The sequence below is a fragment of the Chenopodium quinoa genome, unplaced genomic scaffold, assembly GCF_001683475.1.
Source record: "Chenopodium quinoa cultivar QQ74 unplaced genomic scaffold, ASM168347v1, whole genome shotgun sequence".
Taxonomy (NCBI): Eukaryota; Viridiplantae; Streptophyta; class Magnoliopsida; order Caryophyllales; family Amaranthaceae; genus Chenopodium; species Chenopodium quinoa.
The window spans coordinates 3,004,973-3,032,683 of NW_018743919.1; the positions used below are offsets into that span (position 1 = coordinate 3,004,973).

Consider the following 27,711-nt stretch of genomic DNA (forward strand, 5'->3'; position numbering starts at 1 on the left):
TCTTGAGCATGTCCTCAATCAAAAGCTTTTGAGTTGGTCTTTTAACATAATGTTGAAGCCAACATGACACAAAGATAAAAGTTAAATCTCATATCTACCTCACCTTTCAAAGTGGAGTTTATATATTTAATTTTGCGCTTAGTATAAGGAGGCTAAAGCTGCATCCACACTTCAAACCCAACAACTCTTGTGTGAGGAGACGTGATAAAGTATATAATTAATGTACGTAGTACTTATGAGTCTCAACCACTAGCTTAAGGTTAAGCTTCAAAACAATAAAGTATTACCTCCGATCCCTTAATTAGCCTCTCACATCTAAAACGAGTCGAGCACATTGTTGTTACCTAAATTGTGTACATTAATTATGCTAATTAGCAATTCACAACTACTACATAGCAATATTGAAAATTGATCGAGAACCCTTATAGAGCTTATTTCGAGCTAATCAAATATATGCAATACCTAATGGTTGGCCATATCTATAACACTTATTATATAAATCTTAAGAAGAATTCAATATAACTTATTATGTGAAAGTGTCTAAAGTCAACAAGTGTTAATTAAAAAGAAGCGGAGGAATTGAAATATACATTAGAAAATAGTACTTGATCTTTTGGTAATTACTTCGTATATGTTAACATTAGGTAATTTAGGTCCTTCAGTTGTGGCATATGTTTTAGTAGTTCATAGCAGTATAAATAAGTGATAATAGATTATTTGTCTACATGCCATGGTTTAAAAAAGATAAGGTAAAAATAAACCTACCATACTTCAATTAAGAGTTTAAGAGAGGAGAAATTCCTTCTAAAATAAGTTTGGTGAGAATTTAAGGGGGTCGCTGATAATTATTCGTATCGCGGGTGGGCCAGGTGTGTTGGCTAAAGGGGGGTGTTAAGCCATCCACCTTATATGTTTAATGTGGTACTTTTCCATTAGTTGAATGACTTGAATCTTGCATCAAGTTACATGGGCATTCTATATGCTCATGCTACTTAAGCACTACCATATAGGGGGCATTTACGTCAAATATATAGACCTAAGCCAAAAAAGTAAAGAGCAGTTCAAAGTGCATGTTCTAAATTTTACTACTGAGTACATTAACATTGAACAAACCACATCCCTACAATTCTACAAAGATTATAATCCGTAATAGTTGAATATTAGATTATGAAAAAGTCTTACACTTTACCCTAAGCTAGAATTTAGTTTAGACGACCAAGTCAATAATTAATTCTATATTAAATTAGTCAACATCCTCATATTTGACTAAGCTTCCAATTTTTAATTTTTTTAGTTCATTAGTTAGTTGTATAAATAATTAACAACCCCAACTAATTGATCTTCAATCATATTCACAATTCATCAACAAAAACCCCAAAAAACGCAGAGAAAACCAGAATTAATATTCAATTTTTAGATTTTCTAAACATGGTTTCTTTACTAACATCCTCTAAAACTTTTGTTACATCAAACAAATTCACCATAAAAAGTGCAATTATTGGTCCTAAATACATTAAGTACCCCAAAATCACAGAACCAAAACTACCAAATCAAGCTCAAAAACAAAAATTCATCGATGATCTTAATAAGCTTACAAACCTTCCTTCAAAAGAAGCTAAACCAATTACCATCACAACCACGAAAAACACGAAAGAAACTATCAAATTATATACAATCTTAGTAGGATTGAGATGCATCAAAACATCGGTAACCAACGTGAGAATTGGAACTCCTTGTTGTTAAACTCCGTTAACATGATCACCTTAACCGCGGCTACAATGGCCGGTCTAGCCGAGGCTAGTGGACCTCACGGGTTAGGGTTGAAGGTGTCGGCAACATTACTCTTTGTTGCGGGCACAGGGATTCTTTTAATAATGAATAAGATTCAACCATCTCAGTTGGTAGAAGAGCAAAGAAACGCGGTAAGGTTGTTCAAGAGGCTTCAAAATAGTATCCAAACTACACTTTCTCTCCGAACACCAACTCAAGAAGATGTCGAGGAGGCCATGGCGAGCGTGTTAGCCTTGGATAGAGCGTACCCGTTGCCTCTCCTAGGCGCCATGATCGATAAGTACCCCAAGAGTTTAGAGCCTGCTGTGTGGTGGCCGTGTAAGAAACGATCAACTTCATCACTAAAACATAGTTCTTCTAAAGGTAATGAACAGAATGGATGGACTAGGGAGTTGGAGGATGATATACGAGAAATCGTAGGCGTGACAAAGAGCAAGGATGTTGAGGATTATGTTAGGCTAGGTAACAAGGCATTGAAGTTGAGCAAAATGTTAGCTGTCTCGGGGCCACTTCTGACCGGTGTTGCGGCCATGGGAGCTGCTTGTTTAGGCCATGGTGGACCGTGGGGAGGGCTCGTGGCGGGTGTGGCGGGGTCTATGGCAGCTGCAGTGAATACTATAGAGCATGGAGGACAAGTAGGAATGGTGTTTGAGATGTACAGAAATTGTGCTGGTTTTTTTAAGCTCTTGGAAGAAACTGTAAAGTCTACCTTGGAAGAAGGAGACTTACAAAAGAGAGAAAATGGAGAGGTTTTCGAGTTGAAGATGGCTTTGCATTTGGGTCGGAGCTTGTCTGAACTCCGGGAATTCGCCGACAAATCAAGAAGAAATGGAGGTTCTGTTGATGAGTTTGCTAGCAAGTTGTTTTAATCTGTTAGTTGTTGAGCAATTGTAACTAGAGAATTCTTTTATTCTTTCATAAATTTAGTTTGTTAATGTATGTTTAGGTGATTTTGTTGATGTATGAACATGAAATTGTATATAGCACACGTTTAGGGAAATGAAAATACTTGCATGTCATCAGTTGGATGTACATATAAATGTGAAAGCAAGTTTATGTATGAATGCAAGAGAAAAATAACATAACTTATGATTAAAAGCCGTAAAGATAATTGTAAATGACTAACTTGTTAGCTTCCTAACGAAACACTTTTGTAAATCTCTACAAAGAAAATGGAGAGGTTTTCGAGTTGAAGATGGCTTTGCATTTGGGTCGGAGCTTGTCTGAACTCCGGGAATTCGCCGAAAAATCAAGAAAAAATGGAGGTTCTGTTGATGAGTTTGCTAGCAAGCTCTTCTAGTCTTCAAGTCACCATGCATGCATGCACATATATATAGTTGTAAAATTGTAATTAAGAAATTCTTTCATTCTTTTATTTGTAAAAAGGTTAAATTGAAATTGTAAATCAACATGACATTCTAAATCACTTCTACAGAATTAGATGCAAAGATTTTAGCCATCACACTTTAATTATAAAAGTTAAATTTGCACGTAGATGCATGTGATTATGTGGATGCTAGTGTAAAAGTGTATTCCACAAAAACACTCTTTAAGAGCAGCATATTTGCACATTCGAATCCGTAATTTAAAATTTCTTCAAACCATGTTGCATTGTTACGAGAAGCCAATAATTGAATCGATCTACAATTAAATTAAAACAAACGTTAGTATGTAGGTTGTTTGGTTTTGTTACTGGAAATTCTGTATAAAAGCCTCGAATGTTAATGCATATGCACATATATTTGGGAGTTACTCCGTAATACATACCTCCTCCGTTTTATAATAATCGCAATAATTTAACCGACATACATGTTAATGCATAATTTTGACCATTAATATTTGTAATTAGGTAGTATATATTATCACGAAGCTAAGTATAAAAGCTTGATCTAATGAAAATATACATAAAGATTAATCCAAAAATGTTTTACGCGGTATATTGATAAAAAGTAGAGTCAAAGTAAATGTTGCGATTATCACGAAACAAAGGAAGTATTGATAATAAAAGAAAACTTCCTTTGTAATTTTTACTTGCAACATTATTTTTTAGTGTACACTATTCTTCCAATTCACTGTAATTGTATCAATCTCTTGATTTATACGAAGTATATACTTAATGAAAAATATAGTCATATATCGAGGTAATTTTGTTAGATCCGTCTTAGTGTATATTTTATTAAAATTTATTTAGTAGTAATCCTAAAATTATTGAGGACTATTGTATCAAAATATTTTGAATTGTTGAGATTATTTAAATTAATTATCATAAATCATCAAGCTAGGCTAGTCTCGAGTAGGTTTGACTCGTACTTGGCCTGGTGTTGTCCGAGATCTTAATGAGCCACGTGTTATAGCTATATTTGGCTTGGCTAGCAAGTAATGTGAAGAAGAGAGACAACTAGGTCAATTAGCCTAATTTAAGCTAAGAGACACGGTCAACCGAATATTTTATACTAGTACGTACTGTTACAAATTATGAAAATTACAAAATTATATATAATATTCCCTTCCTTCCCTTTTGTTTTTTATGTTTTCATTTAAGGTGTTCAGTTTTATTCTCTACATTTAGTTTCTTTCCTTTTTTAGTCATAAATTTTGAACAAAATTATCCTTACTTTACAATATAAATACTCAATTGTCATGTCCTTACTTTTCCATGTGCAATTGTATTTTTTGTCTTATTTTAATGGTTTTTCAATACTCATCATTAATACTTTCTCTTTCCTCTCTCTCAATTTCTTAATAAACGATGCGCATAATTCCAAACGTCAAAAACAAAAGGGAACGGATGGAGTACTCCATAGTAGTTATCAATCAAGTACGTAATTAGTGGATTAGTCTAATTAATTATTTATGTCCTAATTTAAATGATTTAACAAATAAAAAAAAATCAAGTGTATGTTCGGGTCAGTTGTTCCAGTCATTTTCGATTTGGGTCAGTTTGAGTCAATTTATTTGGGTTAAAATCAATTCGAGTTTGATTCGTGTTTTAGATTAGGGTATGATTGTTTCATCTATCTAATTTTATCTTATTATTTAGAAAAAATAAGTGCAAATTAAATAAGATAAGTTTAAAATATACAAAATAAAATAAGTTCAGATAATATAAAAATATATAAAATAAGTATAGACAAATTAAGTTCAAAAAATTTATAAGTAGTATAAAACAAGTTAAGACTACGTAAAAATTTCAAATAAGTTAAAAAAAAAAGTTCAAATAAAATAAAATAAGAATTCAGACAATTAAAATAAAGCAAAATAATTTCATACAATACTACATTAATTAATCAAAGTAGTTACCAAACGGAGTAATTTCAAGTCCAAACCAAGTACTAGATTGTGTAAATGGGTAAGAGTACATCAATATTGTTAGGTCTAGAAACCCCTCTTAGAAAGTGACTGAAAGTCGAAGAGATAGCCAACATAACTATTGTTTACTATACTTATCTGTCTATTTTATTATAATTGATACATTATTCCACTTAAGTCGAGTCTTTTATGTCTATAATTACATTGAAATATATACACCTCCATACCAATTTCCAAGCACTAACGTGTCAAATATAAAACCTTGACATGATGATGGCAATTAATTGTAATTATAGGCTCAAAGTATTTACTTGAAGTCTCAAACTTAGAATTAAGAACAAATCAGAATGTTTAATTTTATACCAATTACCCCCTCAAATTGAACGTTGAAGAGACCAAACCAAAGCCCCCCCCTCCCTCAAACCCAAAGACATGGATAATTGAATTCATTAAATATATGAAAAAGTCTAACCTATCATAGCTCAATGGCCAAGTCAAGTAATCCAATTTGTGCTACTAGTCAACATCTCAAAAATTATTTTTTTATTTTAGATGAACCTTTGAAAAACAAGTATAAATAACAACCCCAATCCACCGTCATAAATCATAAACATATACAGAGTACAAAATCATCAAAAAAAAAAGTTCAAAGGAAAACTAGACCATTTTTTTTTCCCAACTTTTATTTATACACAAACACAAAAACAAGATCATTCAAACTCAAGATCTTCAGACAACATGGTTGCCTTACAAACATCAACAACTCTTTCGTTATCATCGATAAACTCGGTTTCTTCAAAGAAATCTATGATCACAAGTTCAATTAGTGGTCCAAATTACTTAAGGTACCCCAAAATTACAGTCCCAAAACTACCAAATCATGCTCAAAAACAGCACCTTATTGAACAGCTTGATAAGCTTACAACAAACCTTCCTTTAAGAGATGCGAAACCAATTACCATCACAACCACGAAAAACACGAATGAAGCTATCAAATTATATACAATCTTAGAAGCCGTTAGTGATAGAATTGAAATGCATCAAAACATCGGTAACCAACGTGTGAATTGGAACTCGTTGTTTTTAAACTCCGTTAACATGATCACCTTAACCGCGGTCACAATGGCCGGTCTAGCCGAGGCTAGTGAGCCTCACGGGTTGGGATTGAAGGTGTCTTCAGCGTTACTCTTTGCTGCAGGCACCGGGATCTTATTGATTATGAACAAGATCCAACCTTCTCAGCTAGTCGAGGAGCAAAGGAACGCGGTCAGGTTGTTCAAGCAGCTAAAAACTAAGATCCAAGCCACACTTTCTCTCCGAACTCCTACTCAAGAAGATGTTGAGGAGGCCATGGCGAAGGTGTTAGCCTTGGATAGAGCGTACCCATTGCCTCTCCTAGGCGCTATGCTCGAAAAGTACCCCGAGAGTTTAGAGCCTGCTGTATGGTGGCCGTCTAAGAAACAATCAACTTCATCACTAAAACATAATTCTTCCAAAGGTAATGAACAGAATGGATGGACTAGGGAGTTGGAGGATGATATACGAGAAATCGTAGGCGTGACAAAGAGCAAGGATGTTGAGGATTATGTTAGGCTAGGTAACAAGGCATTGAAGTTGAGCAAAATGTTAGCTGTCTCAGGTCCAATTTTGACTGGTATCGCGACTGTTGGAGCTGCTTGTGTAGGTCAAGGTGGACCGTGGGGTGGTCTTGTTGCAGCTGTCGCCGGGTCAATGGCTGCTGCAGTAAACACCATTGAGCATGGAGGGCAAGTAGGAATGGTGTTTGAGATGTACAGAAATTGTGCTGGTTTTTTTAAGCTCTTGGAAGAAACTGTAGAGTCTGCCTTAGAAGAAGGGGACTTACAAAAGAGAGAAAATGGAGAGGTTTTCGAGTTGAAGATGTCTTTGCATTTGGGTCGGAGCTTGTCTGAACTGAGGGAATTTGCCGATAAATCAAGAAGAAATGGAGGTTGTGTGGATGAATTTGCAAGCAAGCTGTTTTGATCATGCATATAATAGTAGTGAAAATAGTACAGTAATTAGGAAATTCTTTCATTCTTTCAACAGTTCAAAATTTAGATGATTAATATTCCTTAAAAAAAGGAATGTTTGTAACACTGTATATCAGTAAGTATAGCCTAGTTTAGGTGATCTTGTACATGTAGGAATGAACATGACATTGTATAGCCTAAGTAGTAAGTACAGTAATTAACAAATTCTTTCATTCTTTTATCAGTTCACTATTTGAGTCTTATAAAACTGTATGTTTTGTATTTATAAAAACAGTATTGTTATAATCACTCATGATTTGTTAGCAGCTTATCATACCAAGTTCTCAACTTTTGCCTTTCGGAGGTATCCTTATAATCCATATCACTCTTACAACTAGGCATCCATTTATGAAGCCTAAGACAAAACATCCCAAAATACTATTAGGCTATACTAGGCAAATCTGATCGGACTTGATCATCTCTACTTTCATCCTGGTTAAGCCATCCAAAAAAATTATTGACTACCCTAATTTAATTTAAGTAAATAAACAATGGACCTCTTATGAAAAACAATCAAATCTCATTTGTTAGGTTGTTAGACTTGAAAAGACTAACTCAGACCTATATTATTCGATCATTAAATGAAATCTCTTCACCCAGTCCGATCCGAATAATCCCAAAACCCATAATTTATGTTTATAGTAGTAATTTCTATTATACAAATCAAGGCGTGAGGTAGAGGTATATCGGTGTCTACTTGAAATACCTTAAATTCCCTTAGCTTTTTTTCTCCCTTATAAATTGATTAGTGTATGTAAGTCTAGAAAACTTAAAACACACATTACGTGCATATAGATCTAGTTATTGTATTAAGATAAGCATATTGCCAATTTAATAAAAACAAATCAACTCAACTTAAACCAAAAATCAATCTAAATGAGTCTTATTCTATCCGAACCCGATCCAAACAACACATTTGCCACTGTCAGGCTCTAACATTTTACATTTTCTACTTTCCTATGGCTCACTATAGTCTATACCAACAACAAAAATATAAAATAAAATAAAATAAGAGCCCCTGAGCCGCCCAAACGAAACACCCAGAAATAGTATTGCCCCGCATTACTCTTCTCCATTCCTCTCTTCTCCTTTCTCTCTCTCTCTCTTTCTCTTTTCATTCATCTGCATTTCTCACCCAGAAAAACCAGAGAATTACATAACAAACAATTGAATAAAGATGATACATCTTCTATACACAGTAATCTTCATTGAAGCAGCCATAATTTTGCTGCTACTTTTCAAAACTCCATTAAGAAAGCTTGTAATTGCTGTTCTTGACAAAATCAAACGTGGTCGTGGTCCAATTGTCATCAAAACTGTCTCTGCTACTATCGCCATTGTTTTCTTTTCCACCATTTATAGCACTCTTAAGATCCAACGTCGTGCTATTGGAGAAGATGGTGGGCCCGATACTCTTAATCCCACTGATCAAGTCATCTTTTCCAGGCATCTTCTTGAAGCTTCTCTTATGGGTATTCTTCAATTCTCTTTATTACTTAATTACTTTTTCTGGGTTTGTTTTGATTTTGTCCTGTTTTTGGTAATTTGCATTGAATTTTGATGATTTTTTGGGATTAAACTTTGGGTTATTGATGAATGACCTTTTGATTATGGTTGGTTTGATTGTTTTATGAATTTTTTGTTTGGTTGAATTGTGAAATATTGCATCTTTTTGAAGATATTTTGTGGGTATTGATCACAATTTTGTCTTTTTGTCCCAATTATTTTTGGGTCGGTTTAGATTTTTATTTTTTGCCCATATTATTTGGCATTTAAAATTTGGGGTTGATGGGTTCTCTGAATGTGTGATTTTGACATTTTGTTGTTGTCAATATTGCATTTGGCTACAATATTGAAAACTCCGATGAATGCCTTATTTGGTGTTGCTATCCTATGAATTTGAGAAATTGGATTGATTTGCTATGTTTTAGCAAAAGATTGCCAATGCTAATTTGTATTATACTTCTATGTTGTATAGTATATGGTTTTGTTGCTATTTATAATTCAAATTATTGAATGAATTCTCCATTAGTTTGTTGCCAAATATCGAATCTGAAAATCAGACTAGTTTTGTTTTGTTTAAAGTAAGTAGAAACATATCTTGGATACTGCTGTATGGATGGAATTTAGGAGAGCATTGTGCTGTCATTCTCTATGGTTTAGTGCAACATTGCCATTGCTAATCATTCTTGGGATGCCAAAGTGAGACAGACAAGGCTATGAAGGCCAGTCATTATTGAAGATGGAGCTTGATATTCTAGTTTGAGATTTTTGTGATTGAGGACCATGACATTCTTCTTGCAAAGTGACCTCCTCGATCAATTCCTAGCTTAGTATTGGAAATGGAATTTGAATTTAGTGTGGTATCTCAATATACAATACAAAGTATAAGTTATTAGAACCTTTGCTTCATGTCATTGATTGTTCCAAACAACATTATTCAGGATACGGGGTTTCCATATATGTTTTGCTGTTACAGTTTGTTGGACTTATTAGCTTAGTTGATAGCTTCTTTAGGACAATCTTAAGTGATTTCATATAGAGTACCATTTCATTATTCACGCTCTCGTTGTAGATTACTAACTGTAATAGTCATTTTATGTGATGTTTTTTTATTGCTGCAGGATTCATCTTGTTTCTGGCACTAATGATTGATCGTCTGCACCACTACATCAGAGAACTTCGTTTGAGGAGAAAGACCATGGAGGCTGTGAAGCGAAATGACATGAAATCTGCTGGCCCTAGCTCTGAGGAATTGAAAGCCAGAGAGCAGCAGGTAGGCACATTTAAAGATATGATTAGGCAGCTGGAATCAGATCTTGAGAGCAAGGTTAAGGAAGCAAGTACATCAGAAGCTACTGTTGAGGCTCTTAGGAAGCAATCGGAGGGGCTACTTCTTGAATATGACCGTTTGTTAGAAGAAAACCAAGAACTTCGGAATCAGTTGCAGACGCTGGACCACAAAATATCACTTTCCACTGGCAAGAAGGACTCGTAATGGATACTTTGCAACCCCCTGTGAAAGATTTTGTAGGCTCCTTGGTCTTCCTTTGAAGCTACACAAGTTTTTGATTTTGTTCATTATACTTTACATCATTGTGACACTTGAGAGAGCAAGATGAGCAAGATATAGGACGAGAAATACTGACACGCGAAGGAATACAAAAATAGTAATCCTGAAGTGTGTGTTCGCTCATTACCATTATGCATAGGTTTTTGATAGTTTTCTTCTTCCTTTTTTTTAATATTCTTTTTCCTGTTACTATTCAGTTTTATGTTTATTGATACATAGAGTTCTGTTACTTCAATCTTCCAGCATGTCAGACTCTGTTATGCTTGCTCTTTCTGCTAGAAGAGATTCTCAACTTACTAATTTATTGGTTGATGGTTCTTATTCATCTTTGTGCTGCTGCCTCGTTCTTTTTTTTTTTTAATTTTTTTTTTAAATATTATTCTTCCTGGTTTAGCAGATAATTATGGTTGGTGTATGGAATATTGTGAATCTTGGATACAATGCTTAGGCATTTGATGGCCTATTCATACTTGTATCTTTGAATTGTCTTGAGAAGGGCGTGAACTAGATTGCTGATAGTACTTGAGGAGATACTCCCCGGGGATTATAGATATGGGCATATTCACCTATGTGTGTCGTAGAATGCATCAATGCATGCAACTCTGCCGAATTTGTGCCCAATGCATAAAAGCATGCTGTTGCATATGATATAAGACATGGATTGCTTACATTACTTGTATTTATCAAGCCATCGGATCCTGGGAGAAGCTTAAAATAGGATCATTTCTGCGAAGCAGCTTAGCAACATTTAGCACAGTAAACAACAGCAGTCCGATGAAAACTAGGAGCGAGAGTCCTGAGGTTGTGAGCATCAAAGCTGCTGCTGCATGGCTCTTTACCTCCTGTGCATACTCTGCAGATGCAAGTGCTAGCATGGTTAGCGGGGAGGAGTATGCCCACCATGCGATGTTATACCTCCTCATCGATTTCTTGAATAAGGTTGGTCTGCTCGCCTGAATTACAAGCCAACAGATTGAAGTCAACATATAAAAAAAAGTAAATTTATGATCTGTTTATGTTTTTTGTAGTCAAATTAAATGACGAATGTTCTGATCCATTTACATCAGATGATTCAACTTTAAGGAAGATTAACTTATCTCCAGCTGTAATTAAGCTGCCACTTATATAAGACAAAATAAAGATTATGTTCTTGATTAGCATGTACATATAAATATACGCGTATTACCACTGCCTTAATCTTTCTTGTTGCTTCTAATTTGAATGATTCCATTAATCATGTACTGTTTAAGTTAATGTAACGGCCTGTACACGCAGAGTTAGATTGTTTCTTTTTCCCATATTTTAAATTATTATTGTATCCTTCTGTGTTAATCTTTAGTTAATCGATGCCTATGACCGGTGGCTGAAGGTTTGTTCTGCATCACTGCTAGTTTTTAGTTTATGGTTTTGAGAATCCAAAAATAATTAGTATTCGGAGTACTAAGCTAGTCGTTTTGTGTTTCTTTTTGTTATAATCAACTTGATTATCTGCTTCCTCAGCCTATCGATGCAAGGCTTTCCAAACTGCAGGATGCAAGATCTGTTTTTGAACCATACGGTTGCTCTTCGGTTGCCCTCCCTCTTCAATATGCAAAAACGATCACTGAAAAAGGTGAGACGTGGGCAATAGAGCAGCACCTCTACAGTTGTCCCTTCCTGTTAAGAAATCTTCATAACCTAGAGAAGTAAAAAAAATTACCAATGATGCAAAGAGGAAGAGTGAGAGAAAGAATAGCATCTTTGATTCAGTATTGTATGATCCGGAGATAGATTTCCAAGCCGTGCTAGCCATGCTTGGGACTGCGAGGAAGAGGAAGAAAACAGGACGGAGCATGGCAGGAAGGCGGTCTCCACCAGACAACCTTTGGTAAAGTGTGACGAATAGCACCAAGTAGTGAGCCATCCCTAAAGAGAACATGCAAACCGCACTTTCCTTCCATCCCATTTGAGCTGCGGCCCTAGCCCCCACTAGATTTCCTAGGACCGATAATTGGCTTGTAGGGTTTGCCACCATCGAGAGGAACTTCTTCTCGGTGGTGAACCATTGACCATAGATTTTTACATCGAGGGCTATGATTGGGATGGAAAATGCCCACCAGAGGATTAGATGGGGGATGGTCTTTGGTGCAATGGCGATAGGGGTGGATTGGAGGAGGAGAAGCCAAGAGGTCCAAGGGGCGTAAAGGTAATTCACATCCACATGGTGTGAGAGCTCTGCTTTCACCAAGTGGAAGTGAAAGAAGCATCGAAGGCCGTAGAAAAGGGAGAGTAATATTAGGATTAATAGAGAGATGCACCATAGTAAAAAGGATAACGACGATGGGAGAATGTGAAAGACATCTAGGAGAGGCGATGGCTTGTCACCTGTACTATGATTGTGGTTTTTAGTTTGGAGAAGGATTTTCCATAGGAGTGCTTGGCTTCCAAAAGCGAGGCTGATTCTAAAATACCCTGCATGGAGTCGAGCTAGAATAGGAGACAACGATTTCCTCGAGGAGAACGAAGGGTTACAATTTGCTCGCGGAGCTTTAGTAGTGGTGGAAGAATCGATAACTAGCTGAATAGAAGGGTGTTGTAGTTCGCTACCGGACATTTTGTTGTAGGGTGAATTTATATTAGAGGTTTATGTTTTGTTCTATTGCCTAGATGTGTGTTTATATAAGCTAACAAAAGGTTAAGATTATGACAAAGAGTATCTTTCTAGATAGTGACTAGGAAGAATTAAACCGATGTTCTCCCTCTTAGTTGGTAATTCAATATTTTCTGCATGATATGATATGTTACGTAACATTATTGTAGATTATATGTATAGTATACAGCAAGTAATTGAACAAAGTATATTCGTAGTATGCACCTTTGGAGCTAAATGAGTTTGAAACCTATGCCCAACTAGGGGGTTTAAATGGGCACAAATTGTAATTTTCATCAAAGTCAAAATGTTTTAAAAGTGACATAATGCTTAAATTATAGAAGTCAAACACTTTAAAAACTATAAATTATAGAGAATAAAAGAGCTCATGACAAAACTTATAGACCAATAAAAGAAGCAATGGAGGCCAACTTTTCGTGTACAATTTCAATATACAACTTTGTGATCAATATTCCTTTTGTATTTTAATTAGTTGGTACATAATTTTTATTATTAAAACATTAGCTAAGTTGATTCATATTTATCACTTTCATTAAATTTATGTAGCCAACGGCGTATTATAAAAAGTTAAGCATATTAGAAAATTTTGTAAACTGTATTTTCATCTTCTAAACAAAAGCAAATATTACATGTGACTATTAATTCCCTTTAGAGAGAGTAGTTGAGCAATTAAAACCGCACCTCATCTAGTCATAACAAATGGAGTACTTCTACGTACTTAATTAGTTAGAGACTTCATATTCTTTGCCCCTTTTAACTAATTTGGTCGTCGTAATAATGTTCCTAAATCTACTCAATCGTGTTACTGGACACAAATGAGTCTTTCATAAATAATGTTCAATTTAGGTTGCTTTACGTAGGTCACATTGAAGTGATTTGTCACTGAGTTGTTATACTTCGTATCTCATTATATTATCTACTAATAATGTACCCCTATATATATATACAAGTATTACCATTTTTTCAATAATTGTAACTATAAAAATATACCTGAAAGGCTGAAACATATGCAATAAGCCAATAATTAGATAGCTAGCATGATGAATTATCATTTAATCTAACAAAAACAAAATACTTCACATGCAAATTTTATGTGAGTAGATATTTTCAGTGTACAGCAAGACGTCTATTATAGTGATGTAATTTACTATACAAAAGTATCAAAATTATTCAAAAATAAACATTATTGATGAATATATACTACCCAATACTTTATTAACTTAACTAGCTAGCGAACATCCACAATAGTCGTCGAACACTTACTTGATTGCGTTATGCCCGAAAATTAATAACAGATCGAAACTACATTGTTTAGGCATATATAGGTGAGCCATCAATTAAACAAGGGGCTTTGCAAGTTGCTTGAGTGAAACCGTGACTATGACTAGAAAAGCTGAAGTAAAGGTAAAGAAAAACAAACCAATGGCTCACAATTACAAAGCACAATGACTCTATATGGTAAAGAGGCAAAATAAAGAACCCTTGGTATTTTTCCAACTAACATAAAAGTATAATGTGTGGTAAACTTTCATCTTTGCTAATTGCTCGAAATTAGTGGAGTTTCTATGGTTGTTAACTTTGACGTACTCATGTACTACATGTCTTTAAAAAACAATAATCATGTACTACATAATTAGTATAAACTCTATTATATCTATTCTATTAATTGGAATATTTTAATAATGTACATAAAAGCATAATATATATCTATGAGAATATAAAAAAAAAAAATCACGTACTACGTACATAGAAAACGAATAACTATAAGCTAGAAGAATTACTCCATATATTAAAATTAACTTTAAAACCACAAAAATAAAAAGAGCATAATTTTGAATAACGAAAGTAACATAAAAAGTATGACGTACGTTGTATGTCAAATGCTAATGCTGTTACATGGTCTTTAAATGAGTTGGACAACTTCCTCTTTTGGATGTTGTTTGAAAAGGAGACACAAACTTTGGTTATATTTGGTTTATATTTGTGCATTACCATTCAACTTTATATTATTTTGGCGTTATTGATCAATTCATGTAATATGACCCTTTGTTCCTAAAGAAAGTTAGTTGCCAAGATACTTAAAAGAAGTAACAAAATTAAAGTAAAATGTGTGGTCGTTCCCTAAGGTAGACATACAATATTTTAGTACTCAATTTATTCATCTATTCGTTCTAAGCTAAGGTTTACGTTATACATGAGTTTACACCTCATTTAGAATATAAGAATATTTCACTCTATAAACAATCGTACGCAGAGGTTGATCGATTAATATTTTCGACTAAGATACATTGATCATCAACTTGCTTGTTTGATTTGCATTAGATCTCTTACAAGATTCATTGCCATTAGAGGTTGATCGATATGCTAGGTGGCGATGATATGAGGGTGACATTAGTTACCTACATGGTTTTAAGAATCACAATTCGAATTACCAAATGCGAAAGTGTTATGTATTGTATTGTAATATATGTTATGCGATATTATCTGGTTACTAAGGACTTAGTTCTAAAGAATGTTGTTCGTAAGATGCTAGCAATCCTAAGCTACTAAGATTGGCAAAAAATTGCTTGAATTTTTTTTTTTTTATTATTTAGATGACATAAGATTATATAATTACAAGTAAAATCACAATTTATACAATAAGTATACATGCTACAAATTGTATCTCTACAACAATTTAACATATCAAAACTAACAAATGGAAGGTTCTGCTCAACGGATGAGCATAATAACCCAACTGTAAAAATGAGATTTCTACTTGACCAATTGGGCTTGACATTTTGGGCAAAAGAAAGGCCCAGCCCACTAGTAACATTTTCTGTAGTTTTGTTGCATCTCACTGTGATCCAATCTTCATCACTGGCCCAATTAGGAAATTCTTCCCAATCTGAATTTTCCACCAATTCCTTTATTCTCTCAATTGGAGATTTGGTAGATCCTACTTGAGCCTCATTTTTCTGGGCTGAATACGATATCTCCCAAATTCCTTGGTCCAATATACTGGTTGGAGTGTCTGAAATAGGCCCATGGTCTGGCCCAACATCTATTATAAAAGGATGCTTAAGGAGTTCAGCAACTGACCACCTTTCTTTTGGGTCTCTCTTCAAGCATTTTGACAAAAAGTCCGTGGCTTGATCCGATAAGAGGCCCGGTATTTTGATTTCGGGCATAGCACCCGAAAACCCGATATGATAGAGGGCTGAAAGTGGGTCTTGGCTGATATTGGGCCATGGACTCAGCCCAGTAGCCATTTCAAAAACAGTGCAGCCCAAAGCCCAAACATCGGACTGGTAGCTCTGCTGTTCGCCACGTGCCACCTCAGGGGCCATGTACATTGGGGTCCCACTTATCTCCGTAACGGACGAATTGAATCCAGCCATGTCATCAACCTGCTTGCAACACCCAAAGTCCCCAATTTTCACCCCATCATTTGTTACCAAAATGTTAGCACCCTTAATATCACAATGTACTATACCTTTAAAATGTAGGTACTCTAGACCTCGGAGAATTTCGCTGGTATACCGTCTAACCAAGGGATCGCTTAGGCTACCGCCTTTTTTCTGAATTGCATCAACAAGCGTACCACAAGAGGCATACTCTAGGAGAATATTGTACAAGACCTTACCATTCTCATGAGTAACATCATACCCTTTGTACTCGATAATTCGATCACATCTCAATCTTGAATGAATTTCTTGCTCCTTTCGAAGGGCATTTGACCTCGAATAAGCCATAGACTTGACCGCGAGTAATTCTCCACTAGGGAGGCACTTTCCTAGGGAGACAACGGCCGAGGAGCCATGGCCAATGGCCTTGCCTCTACTCCATTTCATTGCAAGCTAATAGGCTTTGTAGGAATTCAAAGAAGTTTTTTCTTTTCAAAGAAAGATAGAGCAATTATGATTCTTGTGGCGTTGGTTAAGGTTTGTTGTGAGATCCAATTGAAGTCATCATTTATATATTAAGAATTTGGTTGAAAAGAGAATTTAAAATTAATGATATTAATTACTAATTCTCTTGTCCAATGAGTGGCGTTCTTTTCTACTATACTCTATCCAAAATATGACGGCTCCTTTTAAATTTGAAGGGATCTTCACATGCCAAAAGCAAAGAATAAAACATAGGAGACGAATTGGAAGAATAGCATATTTAACATGGTTTAGGACGGCGGAAATTTAATTATTTTTTATTAATTTTTTTTAAAAAAATAAAATAATAATTTGCCCTTTCAAAAATTATGTTTAATGAAATAAAAAAAAAAAAAATATTCAAGTACATATTTTAATACAAGTAAAGAAAATAAAATATACCAATTATAAAAGTTATGCAAGTACATGCAAACCAAGACTTGAGTATGCAAAGGTGTTACCTCATTGGATAGCACACAAGAGAATATACTTTTGATTTATCAATGTTATTGGCTTTAATTATTGATTAAGAAACTAACATGATTGAAATTTCAAATTAGTTTACAATAAAATTGTGATTATTCTTTTAGCACCTCAATCTAGATTGAATTATGAGTAGAACGATTGATTTCGAATAGATGAGTTGTTACACTTTCTTTTTCTTTTCTTTTCTTTTTTTTTTTTTTTATTTTGAAAAAATACGTGTAAGTCATATATAACATGAAATTGATGATCCTCGTACTCTCAATGTCATAATACATTCAAAGAATGATTTTAGTTGAATTTTTATAGGACATTTCGTCTAATCTTATAGAAGAATCACTCAGGTCTCATGATAAGTTACTCCGTATTATAAAGTCCTCGTTGGTAATCTCGTACTCTAGCCTCGTACGTATACCAGCGAGGACTTTGTCTAGATTTAACATATAAGAGAGCCAATTTGGTGGGGTTAGGCAGGTACATGGAGCCAAGGCGCGGTTGCTTATAGAAGTGAATGATACTCCTCATTGATTTCTCACATGGCGGCACGTGAGCACGTGCTATGAGAGCTACGGCCAGATGACCTGAATCTATGTTGAAAATATTTCAGCTTCTAGCTGTACGTCCAAAAATAAAATGAAAACCATAGATTATTTCCTGTATAATTGGTAGACTTCTTATATTATAATCCTGATAATTATTTTGTACATTGTATTATAATTAGATGGCTTGTTTTGAGGAAATAATTAGCGGTAAAAAAATTGGTCCTAGGATATTAGAATAGACTGATTTGCGAAAGTCTATGTATGAGATCAGATAATTTAAACTACATTATTAGTCTTCTAATCATTAGGATTATAACCCTTTCATTGTTTCTTAAGATTAAATAACATGCAACGAATTTAGACTTGAATGTATATTTATTTTATGTCTGTACACTGTAGCACAAGTAGCTGCCAACTATAAATAATACTATTACGTACAAATGATGGCAAATCGGCTATTTTTAACGCGGTTTACATTATTTAATTTAGTTATAGTTCTATTGTTGATTTTTGAATAATGGCACACTTTATTATGAGTGTGATTTATAATGACGTTCTTCTTTTCGAGTCAAGAAATATATATATATATATATATATATATATATTTTTCAAAATTTATGGTGCAAGATTGTTAAAATAACTCATATAAAGAGCGTTTTTATCTTGTATAGTAGTATGTACTTTGTTAGAAATCAATGAATTGGACATATTTAAATTCCGTATATCTCAGTTGTGCAAGTTTCTACTCATTTTAAAGATAACAAGTCGAATGTCCCTCACAAAAGTGATGGTTGTAAGCAAAAAATATTTCTTCAAAGTAGTGAAAATTGTGTGAACAAATAAGTTGCAAAGAAAGAATACTGGAAGTGTAATTCTGAAGCAAAGTTTTGTTTTTGAGTTGAGATTAAAGACCAAAATAGTGAAATACACGTTGAAAGTCATCTTCTTTAACATAAGCCTAACGTTAGCACATAAAGTCTACCAATTTATTTACTCTGCTTTTCTTTTCTGTTTTTTCAACTGACTTTGTAGCTAATTTGTGAGTTGTGAATTTGATGCTCCCACTAAGAAGCAATAGTGTTGAACTTTTTATTGCTTTGTTGTTACTGATGCAAACTATATTAAAAGTGGGATTCAACTTTCAAATCTAGGGGCGAAGTAGCATAGATGTACTGAAACGCGACTGTTTGTATCACTTTGTGTACCTTATGTATGCTACTTTTTTTATATCGACCTAAGGGTTGAAATTAGTTTCATATATACTATCACAGAATCGAATAACAAGTTTTCTGTTTAAAACAGGTCTAGGCTAGGATGGCTGGGATTGGAAAATTGTAGCTGTACATGGACCATTTTACGTCTGAACCAGACTAGGCATGGACACAACCTACCCACCTCGTTCCATCACCGGCTCAAACCAATTCTGTTCCTGTCACACCAATCAGTCAGTCGTTGGATTTTGTTCATGATCACGATGTGAGTACTGTAGATATTTGGTCATCTTTTCATAACTTATCTAATGACTAAAGTAACTTCCATCTAAGAGGACGTCCATAACCCTGCTTTTCAAGTCGAGTTTTTTTAAAAGTATCCTAAGTTTAAAATTTTAAAGTTTCCTTTGAACTCTCTTAATTATCAACAGGAAGAAATTGTTCCTAAACTCTGATAATAGTTAGCACCACAGAAAAAAAAAATCTGAACTATCATACAGAGTAACGGGAGTATTGCTTTATAAGCGAAAGCTATGATGATTAGCCATTTGTATTGCTTTAACTTAAGTAAATAAAACTAACATTCAGATATTTACAAAAGCATATCTGCCATTCTACAGAATAGTTTGGTTACTTAAAGAAGCGAAAATTCCAGTCACAAGCTTACAAGGGAAACCATGGCTTAACACTAACTGAACACGCGAAATTAGGCATACAAGGCAATATTATGCTGCTTCAGCAAATCCAACTCGGAGATTTCCATAGTCGAATACAGTATGATACCGCCCCATGAAGATATCTCCCAGAATCCTGCATCCAGTTTCGAGTGCATGAGTTGAATGTCAAAATGTGTTCTCTCTATGAAAGTGAAATACATTTTCAAGTTGATGGATACAAAATACATACCAGATTGGTCCACGGGGAGGGGGAACATCCAAAGCGGTAAATCCACTGATACACTGTGCAGCAGAACCCTCACCAACCTTCAGTATGTACTGAGCATAAAAACACACGAAAGTGTTAGTGTAAGTGACATTATGCCAGTTTATTTGCTATCATCATTAAGCATTAACACGACAAGTTAATAGCGTAGAGTTAAAAGAAGCATGCATTGCTAAAAACTGATTTCCAATTTCGTATGTATGACCATTAAAAATAAATAAATAATAATAAAATAAAAATAAAATAAAAAAACCTCTTCCCAACATAGCAATTACAATGCATATAAAGCATACTTTACCTCCTCAGGTCTAAGTACGAACTCCTTCCCTGAAATAGTAAAGGCCACTGGGGGCATCTTAGAAACTTGGGAACAGTCAACACCTGATTGTCCCAATTGGTTTGGAATTCGATCACATAGCTGCGTGTTTTCAAATAGCAGCGTTAGAAAGAACAATAATTTCTAATCGAGAGTTATCTTACAACATTCTTGAGATGACCCACCTGATCGGCATAACTTATTACACAATCCTGAGTCGCATTCTGCTTGAGTTGACTCTCCATCCACACAACAGCCATCTCACAAGCAGAGCACATACCATCACGCAACCCATCAGGTGAACTGTCAGAATTCTGCTCATCTACCACAGACTCGATCCCCATGCTGCAAGAAGTAAATTAACCTCGTTCAATAATCACAAAATTTTCAATGATCCTACATCGTTTTATAGCCATGATTGACTCTTTTAATGTCACTAAAATGGATGTTTGACAATATTTCTATAAGATCATTTGAACATTCATTTTCACATATATTATCCAAAACATTTTAGGTTGCAACCTTCTGAATTTTCAATTTTACTACTTGTAAGAAAGGCATTGGCAAAGATATAAAAGCTCGACGTATAGAGTCAGCTAAAAGCATTTAAATTAAGGACTAAAGAAATACAATATATAATTTGATACATATCACAAAATAGAATGTTCAGTTCCAACACCTACCTAACACCATGTCTGCCATCATAAGCACAGACACCAATTTGAGAGCAGACCTTTTTAGGGGATTCCTATCAAAACAAAAAAAAAAAAAAAAAAAAAAAAAAAAAGGTAAAATCAGTAAGTACAACACAAAATTTCTACTCTAGTAGAAGTATTTATAAATGCCAAAAAAATGTAAGCGCCTAAATTTGGCACACGTTTGCAACTGTGTATGTATTGACAATTGAGCATCCATGGAAATGCAGCGAGTTTAACTGATAAAGAATTTTTTGTCATTTTCTTTTAACATTATATTATTAAATTTCAACTTAAGGCTACAATAGAGACAATCAAGAAAATTTGAATTGTTCATGTACTCCTTAGTCCTTGCCTCCTCTACCTCAGATTCTTCAGAAAAGTAGTTAGTAATTTTTACAGTCTTAGCAAGAGCATGAAGTACCAAACAAAAAAAAAATGTAACACGAAACTCAACTCACCTCTGAAAACAATAGATTGATCATTGTTTGTCCGTACTGCTGAACTACATTCTTACACGCCCGACTTGCAACACCTGAAGCCCCAATAGCCTCGTTTATCTGGGTAATAACGGTCTGCATACAATGTGACAGCCAAATGTGAAAAGTTACACGTAAATTCATCATCTAACCAGATAGTACCATATGCAAGTAGTTTTAACATACAATGCTAGCTCCACATTTCCTAAATAACATGCATATCCAGATGACACTCATAGAGCCATATCTAAAGTGGAGACTGTCATGCCAAAATTTGGTACGAATATACAACCTACGTTACTCTGACTCAATTATTGGTGTTAAACATTAGCGTGCAAGTATCATGCAACAGAATCAGCTATTCACAAATATTTCCATGAGCTTCGAACCAATTTAAGTGTCAAGTTTACATACCCATATCGCAGTGTCTAGGATCAGACATGAGTATTTAAGTAAATTATCGAGTCCAAGTAACATAGTGTACAACATCAGCAAGCGTGAGGCTAGGAGCCTAGGGCACCCATCTTGTAGAGTTACTATATAGTGACATTACAGATGACAAAGAAGACTAACCGTAGGGCCAGCCAACAAAGATGTTCCAGAATCTGCAATAGCTGCGCATCCACCAGAGCAGTACCCTACAGATAACAGCAGAGTCCATCAGCATCATAATTAACAAAACAGAGGAATTTTAAAACAATTGACAAGTTCCTTAATGTTGAAGTGTTTATCTTGTTGTTAAGAATTTAGTCCAATAACTCCACTTTCCCACCGCTAATAATTGTTATAATTGGCCAATGCCTGCATTTTATAGTAACAAGATGCATACCTGTAGTTTTACCATTGATAAGAACATCACCCATATCAAACTGCCAACAAACAGATTATTGAAGTAAGATCCATGAATATATTTAATTTGTCCAACATAAACTTTTCACAAATCAAACAGATACCTGCCAATAACCCTTCCTTGTTACAGGAGCATATGTGTGCTTGCCTTTAAAGTGCTTTGGGTCGACCCCTCCAAAGACAAGTTCACCACCTTCGTTGTCTTCTTCTTTACGGTTAAGCCAAAATGAAAATACAGGCTCCTTGATAAGCCCTTGCTTAATCATATTGTACCTTGAACACAAGTATTGTAAAATTAGTTTTTCATTATATTGAAATGACAACTGCCCCAAACTATATATCCTACTTATGATGAGTGTAAGTCAAATTAATATGTTATTGTACTTAATTATATTGTACAAGATAAAGTACTGTATAAGACAATAAAGGGATATGATAACATATTTTTCCTTTTGGCTTTTGACATTAAGGTATTTCAAAATCAATTGTCTATGATTCTCTTCGATGCATAGAGAAGATTATATATACGAGGAAAAGATTATGATTGTAGTTCATGGGGTAACTGCAAAACTTACCAAACTGGAACAGCATTCCCAACTGCTATTTCTTGGAACCCTAGTCCAAGTATCCCATCAAACTTGGCAACCACGAATGTGATGCTAGGCTCTCTAGTGGTTTCAATGAATTTCTGAGAAATAAACACAAAGTTATCAAAAGATGACTAATTAGCCAATTACCACTAAGAACTGAAGTTAAGTTGATTCTACTTGCCTGGTCCTTTACAACAAGGTCACCGACCTCCACGTTATCTTCACTGAAGAAACCAGATACAGATCCAGAACCATATTGAATGGCAGCAGATTCTCCTGCATTGGATATAGTCAAGAATTAGATCCATGAGAAATCTCAACAATGATCAGTATGATGTTAAGAAAAAAACAAAAGGATACATGCTCATGTTAGCAGAAAATAGTCAATTACATATTAACGATCCGATCATAATTTACACATAAGACAATTACTCGTATAAGTTTATAACGGTATAATATTATGATACAGCACTGGACTTCTTATACAGTGTACAGAGTAGTGAGTAATTCTCCTTTTTTCTGCTAGTCTGTTCATTATCATTTGTAACATTCCTATCAATACTCCAGCAATGGTACCAAAGACAGAAAATAGAATCCCAAGGGAATCAGAAATATATATCACCTTGCTACAATTCAAGCACACACTCGCACATGAGTACAACAAAAACATACCAGAATACAGGCAAATAGCGCAGAGACAGTCATTATCATTTGTAGAGGTATAAAGTTGTAAAGACTGAAGTGATAATCCTAGAACCCTGTAATCTATAAACGGAATAGGCAAATACAATATGCAAAGCATCAAAACTTCATGAAGTTAAGCTAATTGTGTCCATCAGACAGAATTGAAAAAGGTATGTATGTCAACATGTCCAATTACAGTATTACACCTAACTTCACAATGAAAAAAAGGGCATACTGAACAATCATAAAAGTGAGCCAGTGGCCGTCTTGGCCAAGTACATACTTCGTATTTCATAAGCTGTTCGATATATTAATTAGGGCATATCAAGAGAACTAAAACAGCCCCAAAGAGATTGATGAGGAAAGATAACATACCATCCTTCTGGTAAGTACTAGAAGAGCCAGAATTGTACTTGGCATGGAAGAAGCAAGCAATCTGCACACAAATACTCATGAGCATAAGACATTAAGAAAATTGATATATCGGGGTGACAAATATTAGCCATAACTGTTATCATTCACTACTGACCGAGAAGTAGCACTTTGATGAAGGCACCCACAAATTAGAGCTACCAGTATCAAAAATAACAGTGAATTTCTGAGGAGGAGTACCAACACCAATCTCCCCAAAGTATTGAGCATCCATATAATTCTTCAGGGCGACAATATCACCCTCCTCTACATCTCTAAGTTCGCCAAGAACATATTTCCCTAGGGAGGATCTCAGTTTCTCCCTATCTTTCAACCCAAGCCGAGAAGCAACACGAGTATTCTGATCAAATGTCTTCTTTTTCAATCCAACTCTAAGTAATCCATCATTGGATGTTGAAAGGACCAGTGGAATCAGAAATAATGAAAGAAACAGCGGAATCACAAGCACCTTAACTTTAAACATCTTTACCTATCAATGAATTTGCAGTTTACATCAGATGATGAATGCTACAAAACGAACTGCAATAGACAGGAAACAATGACTCTTAATTCTAGAAAAAAGAGTGATCATGTCCGGTTTGTAAGAAGTAGACCTTCCTTCTGCCTACTTAGCGCATTTTGCCAACCAAACAACTTTAAATTTCTTACTTACTAAGAACTTCTATCACCTTTTAATGGGAAAAAGAGTAGCATACATAACATAATCATGTTCAGCATTCTATATAGGCTTTTATAATCCGCTCAATACTGTTCCATACAAAAGCAAGCTAGATTTCGGGTACTTCCATAATTCCTATGCACTAATGCACGTTTATGTCAACCAAACAAGCACTCGAACAGATCTAGTCATTTCTTATGCATACTGTCTAGCTCTATCTCATCAACAAATTTAACCCTAAAATCAAATGGGTGTTACACTAATAATTATTTATGTATTCATATAGCAAAAATCTATGATGCTCACAAGTCACAACATTATCTTTTCCTAATTAAGCTAATAGTTAAACCATGCCTTACAAAAGTGCCTTACTAATTATAATGCTCACACATTATAACTCAAAAAAAAACATAATTTTACAAAAATTAATGGTAAAAATTAGTAAATTTGACAGCCAGATTATTTCAAAACAGAAGTTAAAATCTCATTTTATAATTAATCACCTACCAGTCTAAATAATTCCCTACAAGCCTAATGGCATCCACAACAGTACTGAAAATCTGAAACAAACTCCAGGGATAACAAATTAAATAATTTTTTTCTTTTCTATTGAAAATTAAAAAATGGAACACACAAATTATACAATGCCAGAAAATTCTGTCTTTATTTTCTCCTTATTTTATGATGCACACCATAAAGATGGCTCCTTTATAACGGCTAAATATCAGTAAATACAGCTCAATATTTTTGTGAATGAAATTATAACTAATTATACAATGCATGCACTCAGAAAATGACCTTAAATTTTTCTAAATTAATACAAAATTGAAAAAGAAAAGAACCCAGGACCAGAAATTCCCAAAATTTCAAATAAAAATTTCATCAACTTTCAAATAAAAATTTCATCAACAAAAAAAAACGTACACAAAAAAATGAAAGATTCAAAATTTGAACAAAAAAATAGCTGAAAATTATAATAATTTCCGCTAATTAATCAAAAGAAGAAAGAAGAAATCTTACCGAGTTCTAGAGATGATGAGAGAGAGTGTGTGTAAGTGTAGGAGAGAAGAGAAAAAACGGTGAAGTTTTTAAGACTTTTGACAAGTTATTTTTAAACTCCCCTGCTTTTTCAATTTGTAGAGACAGAAGTTTATTTATATAGAATTATTATAGACTGGTAGGTGATTAAAATTAGCACTAGTACTACCAAGTTGCCAGGAGTTTTCTGTTTTGTTTTGTTTTTTAAATGCGTTCGATTAGTTATAAGCATTAAATATATTTTATACACGATACGAAGTATGCAATTACATGTTGATTGATGCATTTGTTTATTTAATGATTTTCCCGTGATTTCAGATGAAATATGTTTTTTTTTCATGTTCGTCAATTCACATTACAAAATATTAATTAGTACAAGTAATATTTTTAATTAATGAACAAGGAATTTTAATGTAAAAAATGATAATTTCGTATATACAATGAATCCAACTTTTTTTAAAAAAAAAAAAAAAAAAAAAAAAAAAAACAAAACCTCATATAACTATATTTTTTCTTGTAAGTTCGAATCACCATAATTAATAATGCCAAGGGTGCAATTTATTCACATAACTTTTATTTATCTGAATCCATTAATCTAATTTTAACTAGACTAAAATGATTAAACCTTATTAAAATTGAGTACCTGAGTACAGATACTCCAAAAAAAAAAATGCGCGTTTTGTGCACGACTAGTCACACCATGTATGTAACCGCTTGTAAAAGAACAAATAAACGCTATAATATTAACCGAGTTCTCGTATAACATTGAGCGAGTAACCCTTATAACATTAACAAAATAACCCCATAATGATGTGTGGCTAGCCACATATAAAAGTTGGTGAAATTTATAATGTTTTACCTATAGTAAAACGGAGGAAGTATTTTTCAAAATAAAATTTAATATACTTAGCACATAAGGTTTTATTAATTAAATGTATTTAAAAAAAAGGCCAAAAAAGCTTGCATGTAATGTAGGTCGTTCGTTCTAAAAAGTGTATTGATCCTAATATAACCGTTGGATTAGGATAGAGTGGAATCGTTATTGAGTTGAGTATGTCACTCAGAAACTCAGTGAGTCGTAATCACGAAGTGTTCGTTTTGTTTAGAGGGAAAGATCATGTGTGTTAAGGTTTAGATGGAACATGGAAATTGACGGTGAGGATGAACTGAAAAGTGGGTTTGTGGGACCCACTTTTTTGGAGTAATGGATTTCGTTGGTTTTGTGAACGACAAGAGAGTTTGGAATTTAAAGAAAAAGATTGCAAGAAACAACAACTAAATTTAGATTACGTGGCTTTGAAGTGGGGTGTAGTTCGTTTTACAAACCTTTTTTGCACTCATCATATTTCATAATTCCTCCGTTTTATAATCGCAACGTTAGGAAGTACATATAGTTTAACAAAAATATAAAATTGGCTTGTAGACTTTAATAAAATAATATAAATGGGCAAACTTTTTATAATATAGAAAGTATAGTTAGTATGAGAGAGAAATAATAGAAAAATAGTGTAAGTAGGGTTAGTAGGAGAGATATTCAATAACACATCATACTAAAAGCGAATCTGACAAGACAATTATCATGTTCTGATTAAAAAAATTCCCGCCACTTTTATTCTTTTTTTTTTGTTAATTACAAATCTTCATGAATATTAATTTATATATCCTATAATATTTGACTTTCAATTTGATAACTATGTACGAAGTATATTTTTAAAAGAAATTCAATTATTTGTTGGTTCCTTATTTGTTTTAATTTAAAATATTATTTTTTAAAAAAATTAGGTTAAAATGACATTGTAATTCATAATTAGGTTAAGTAAAAACTATGCATTGCACGGCACTTAAATAACATAACATAATACTAAAAGCGAATCTGACATGACACTTGTCATATTCTGATTAAAAAAAAATTACCACTTTTATCTTTTTTTTTTTTTTAAATTATAAATCTTCATGAATATTAATTTATATATCCTATAATATTTGACTTTCAATTTGACAACTATATAC

The 27,711-nt window shown here is 34.0% G+C and overlaps 6 protein-coding genes across 6 annotated transcripts; 3 read left to right on the forward strand and 3 right to left on the reverse strand.

The window, feature by feature from the left end:
• The first annotated feature begins 1,272 nt into the window (after positions 1-1,272).
• Positions 1,273-2,951, forward strand: LOC110687089 (probable F-box protein At4g22030). Its single transcript, XM_021863715.1, has one exon. The coding sequence runs from the start codon at positions 1,692-1,694 to the stop codon at positions 2,658-2,660; it is 969 nt and encodes a 322-aa protein (XP_021719407.1). The 5' UTR covers positions 1,273-1,691; the 3' UTR covers positions 2,661-2,951.
• Positions 2,952-5,838: 2,887 nt separating this feature from the next.
• On the forward strand, positions 5,839-7,104 carry LOC110687525 (probable F-box protein At4g22030). Its single transcript, XM_021864184.1, has one exon. The coding sequence runs from the start codon at positions 5,839-5,841 to the stop codon at positions 7,102-7,104; it is 1,266 nt and encodes a 421-aa protein (XP_021719876.1).
• Positions 7,105-7,956: 852 nt separating this feature from the next.
• Positions 7,957-10,528, forward strand: LOC110687391. Its single transcript, XM_021864038.1, has 2 exons — positions 7,957-8,623; positions 9,776-10,528. Exons 1-2 carry the CDS (start codon positions 8,329-8,331, stop codon positions 10,147-10,149), a joined length of 669 nt encoding a protein of 222 aa, XP_021719730.1. The 5' UTR covers positions 7,957-8,328; the 3' UTR covers positions 10,150-10,528.
• Positions 10,529-10,600: 72 nt separating this feature from the next.
• LOC110687393 (S-type anion channel SLAH4-like) lies at positions 10,601-12,930 on the reverse strand. Its single transcript, XM_021864039.1, has 2 exons — positions 11,924-12,930; positions 10,601-11,177 (listed from the first exon to the last, which is right to left on the reverse strand). The coding sequence occupies exons 1-2, from the start codon at positions 12,815-12,817 to the stop codon at positions 10,908-10,910; spliced, it is 1,164 nt and encodes a 387-aa protein (XP_021719731.1). The 5' UTR covers positions 12,818-12,930; the 3' UTR covers positions 10,601-10,907.
• A 2,337-nt stretch (positions 12,931-15,267) lies between these two features.
• On the reverse strand, positions 15,268-16,780 carry LOC110687090 (mitogen-activated protein kinase kinase kinase 18-like). The gene has a single exon (XM_021863716.1). The coding sequence runs from the start codon at positions 16,705-16,707 to the stop codon at positions 15,421-15,423; it is 1,287 nt and encodes a 428-aa protein (XP_021719408.1). The 5' UTR covers positions 16,708-16,780; the 3' UTR covers positions 15,268-15,420.
• A 2,735-nt stretch (positions 16,781-19,515) lies between these two features.
• On the reverse strand, positions 19,516-25,872 carry LOC110687394 (aspartic proteinase A2-like). Its single transcript, XM_021864040.1, has 14 exons — positions 25,684-25,872; positions 24,103-24,474; positions 23,949-24,009; positions 23,071-23,165; positions 22,875-22,987; positions 22,404-22,572; positions 22,280-22,319; positions 22,024-22,088; positions 21,433-21,546; positions 20,960-21,024; positions 20,462-20,621; positions 20,259-20,378; positions 19,925-20,013; positions 19,516-19,828 (listed from the first exon to the last, which is right to left on the reverse strand). The coding sequence occupies exons 2-14, from the start codon at positions 24,466-24,468 to the stop codon at positions 19,744-19,746; spliced, it is 1,542 nt and encodes a 513-aa protein (XP_021719732.1). The 5' UTR covers positions 24,469-24,474; positions 25,684-25,872; the 3' UTR covers positions 19,516-19,743.
• Between the last annotated feature and the right edge of the window lie 1,839 nt (positions 25,873-27,711).